Here is a 2,411-nt window from a genome sequence, read left to right as displayed (position 1 = left end):
GCTGCTGCTGATGCTATCACTGTTGCTGTTGCTGTTGCTGATGCTATTCTTTCTTGCTGCACTAATTGGCGACCTTAGTAGAAAATTAGGGTTTAGGGTTTAGGGTTTAGGATTTAGGGTTTGGGGTTTAGGGTTTGTGTATGCGCAGTCTTATTGGTTAGTATTGGAGGCAGTTTGTTCTCTTGTTAGTCATGTTGATGATGGAGGACTTATGCTAGGAGTTAGTTGCTGCTGCTGTTGCTGCTGCTGCTGCTGTTGCTGCTGCTGCTGTTGCTGCTGCTGCTGTTGCTGCTGCTGCTGCTGCAGCTGTTGCTGCATTTGTTGTTGCTGCATTTGTTGCTGCTGCTGCAGTTGTTGCTGCTGCAGTTGTTGCTGCTGCATCGTTAACTGCTGCTGCTGGCTGCTGCTGTTGGTGTATTTGCTGCTACTGCTGCTGTTCATGTTTTGGTCCTGCTGCTGCTGCTGCATTTTGCTGCTGCTGCTGCTGCTGCTGCTGTTGTTGTTGCTGTGTCTGCAGATGTTAGAAAGCCTTTGCCGTCCCTCAATTGCTGCTATAGAGGAGGCACTTGCTGCAGGGCAGCAGCAGCAGCAGCAGCAGCAGCAGCAGCAACAGCAGCAACAGCAGCCGCTGCAGCCGCAGCAGCTGGCAGCTCTATGCACTAAGCTCGATTCCCTCGCTATTGTACTAAGGTATGATGCTGCTGCTGCTGCAGGTGCTGCTGCTGCTACTGCATTTGCTGCTGCGCTTTGCAGCTAGTCCTGCTGCATCTGCAGCAGCAGCTGCTGCTGCTGCACACTTGCATCTGCTGCAATTTCTTTTCACGGGCATCTCTTGCTGCTGCATCTGTTGCTGCTGCTGCATCTGTTGCTGCTGCTGCATCTGTTGCTGCTGCTGCTGCTGCTGCTATTTAGGGACACATCTTCTGGTGTAAAAGAGGAGCCACAAAGATTAGCAGCAGTACAGACATTTGTCTGCAGCACATTATGGCCATTGCTGCAGCAGCTGCTGCTGCAGCAGCAGCGCAGCGCAGCAATAATAGAGAGAGCATTGAGGTGTATGAAGCATGCAGTAAGAATTGCAGGAGATGCATTCAAGCCTCTTGTCCTCCCTTTCTTACAAATTCTTCAAGCTAATTCTAGGGTAAATTAGGGTTTAGGGTTTAGGGTTTAGGGTTTAGGGTTTAGGGTTTAGGGTTTAGGAGGGGTGGGGTGATAGGATTTGGGCTTGGAGGGGTTTAGACAGATTGGTGATGGTTTAGGGTTTATTATTAGGGTTTTTATATTTATTTATAGGGTTTAGGGTTTATTAGGGTTTATAATATGGTTTATTAGGGTTTACTAGGGTTTACTAGGGTTTACTAGGGTTTAGGGTTTATGTGTGTATATAGGTACATATACACCCTACATATTTATATGCAGCAGAATGGATGGCGGTTTCCTTTGGTCGTGGAGAGTTACCTGTACAGCAAACCCTAGCAGCATTAATTGAAGAATTAGCTGCTGCAGGGTTCCAGAGTATTGAAAGTCATGTAAGGGTTTAGGGTTTATTAGGGTTCATTAGGGTTTATTAGGGTTAGGGTTTATTAGGTTTAATTAGGGTTTATTAGGGTTTAGGGTTTATAAGAAAGTTAAATCCCTATTGATATCATAGTATAATCCCTTATTAAAATTTTTCAAAATTTTTTAGGGTTTAGGGTTTAGGGTTTAGGGTTTAGGGTTTAGGGTTTAGGGTTTAGGGTTTAGGGTTTACGGTGTATAGGGTGGATCGGAAGATAGTGCTGAGATGATAGAAGATTGTTATGGCATGTTAAGTCGTCTATTAAAAAGATGTCCTAATGTTGCTGCATCTGTACCTAATGTATTAAGACAGGAATGCTGCTGCTGCTGCTGCTGCTGCTGTTGCTGCTGCTGCTGCTGCTGCTGCTGCTGCTGCTGCTGCTGATGGTGTTGTTGGTGATATACGTGTTGCTGGGGTTTTGCTGCTGCTGCTGCTGGCTGCTGCTGCTGCTGTTCGTGCTGCTACTGCTGTTGGTGCTGCTCTTTCCTTTTTTCTTTGCTGCAAAAAATATTTATTTTATTTATTTATATTTATTTATTTATTTATATTTATTTATTTATTTATTTATTTATTTATTTATTTATTTATTTAGGGTTTAGAGCATTGTAGTATGTGTATGGCTGTTGATACATCGGGGGCAATAACGTTAGTCTTCTCCTTTATGGAGAGTATAGTGCATGCATCCAGTACGTAATAAACCCTAAACCCTAAACCCTAAACCCTAATAAACCCTAAACCCTAATAAACCCTAAACCCTCATCAAACCCTAAACCCTCATCAAACCCTAAACCCTAATAAACCGTAATAAACCCTAAACCCTAGATTACTACATTTTTTTAATTCGTTTTTATTC

At 43.8% G+C, this 2,411-nt stretch overlaps 1 protein-coding gene across 1 annotated transcript in view; it reads left to right on the top strand.

Moving 5' to 3' along the window:
• Positions 1 to 1,776, top strand: part of EMWEY_00049920 (hypothetical protein, conserved) — a gene marked incomplete at both ends in the record, with an annotated part of 7,209 nt that extends 5,433 nt beyond the window's left edge. The window contains 5 exons of the mRNA XM_013477374.1: positions 149 to 220; positions 518 to 690; positions 1,217 to 1,247; positions 1,389 to 1,515; positions 1,760 to 1,776. Of these exons, the coding sequence (XP_013332828.1) occupies positions 149 to 220; positions 518 to 690; positions 1,217 to 1,247; positions 1,389 to 1,515; positions 1,760 to 1,776 (420 nt within the window). The remainder of the gene's footprint in view (positions 1 to 148; positions 221 to 517; positions 691 to 1,216; positions 1,248 to 1,388; positions 1,516 to 1,759) is intronic.
• Between the last annotated feature and the right edge of the window lie 635 nt (positions 1,777 to 2,411).

This window comes from Eimeria maxima, genomic scaffold (assembly GCF_000499605.1).
Source record: "Eimeria maxima Weybridge genomic scaffold, Emw_scaff1207, whole genome shotgun sequence".
Lineage (NCBI taxonomy): Eukaryota > Apicomplexa > Conoidasida > Eucoccidiorida > Eimeriidae > Eimeria > Eimeria maxima.
Note: the sequence above shows the minus strand (reverse complement) of the source record. Positions and strands in the feature narration are given on the sequence as shown.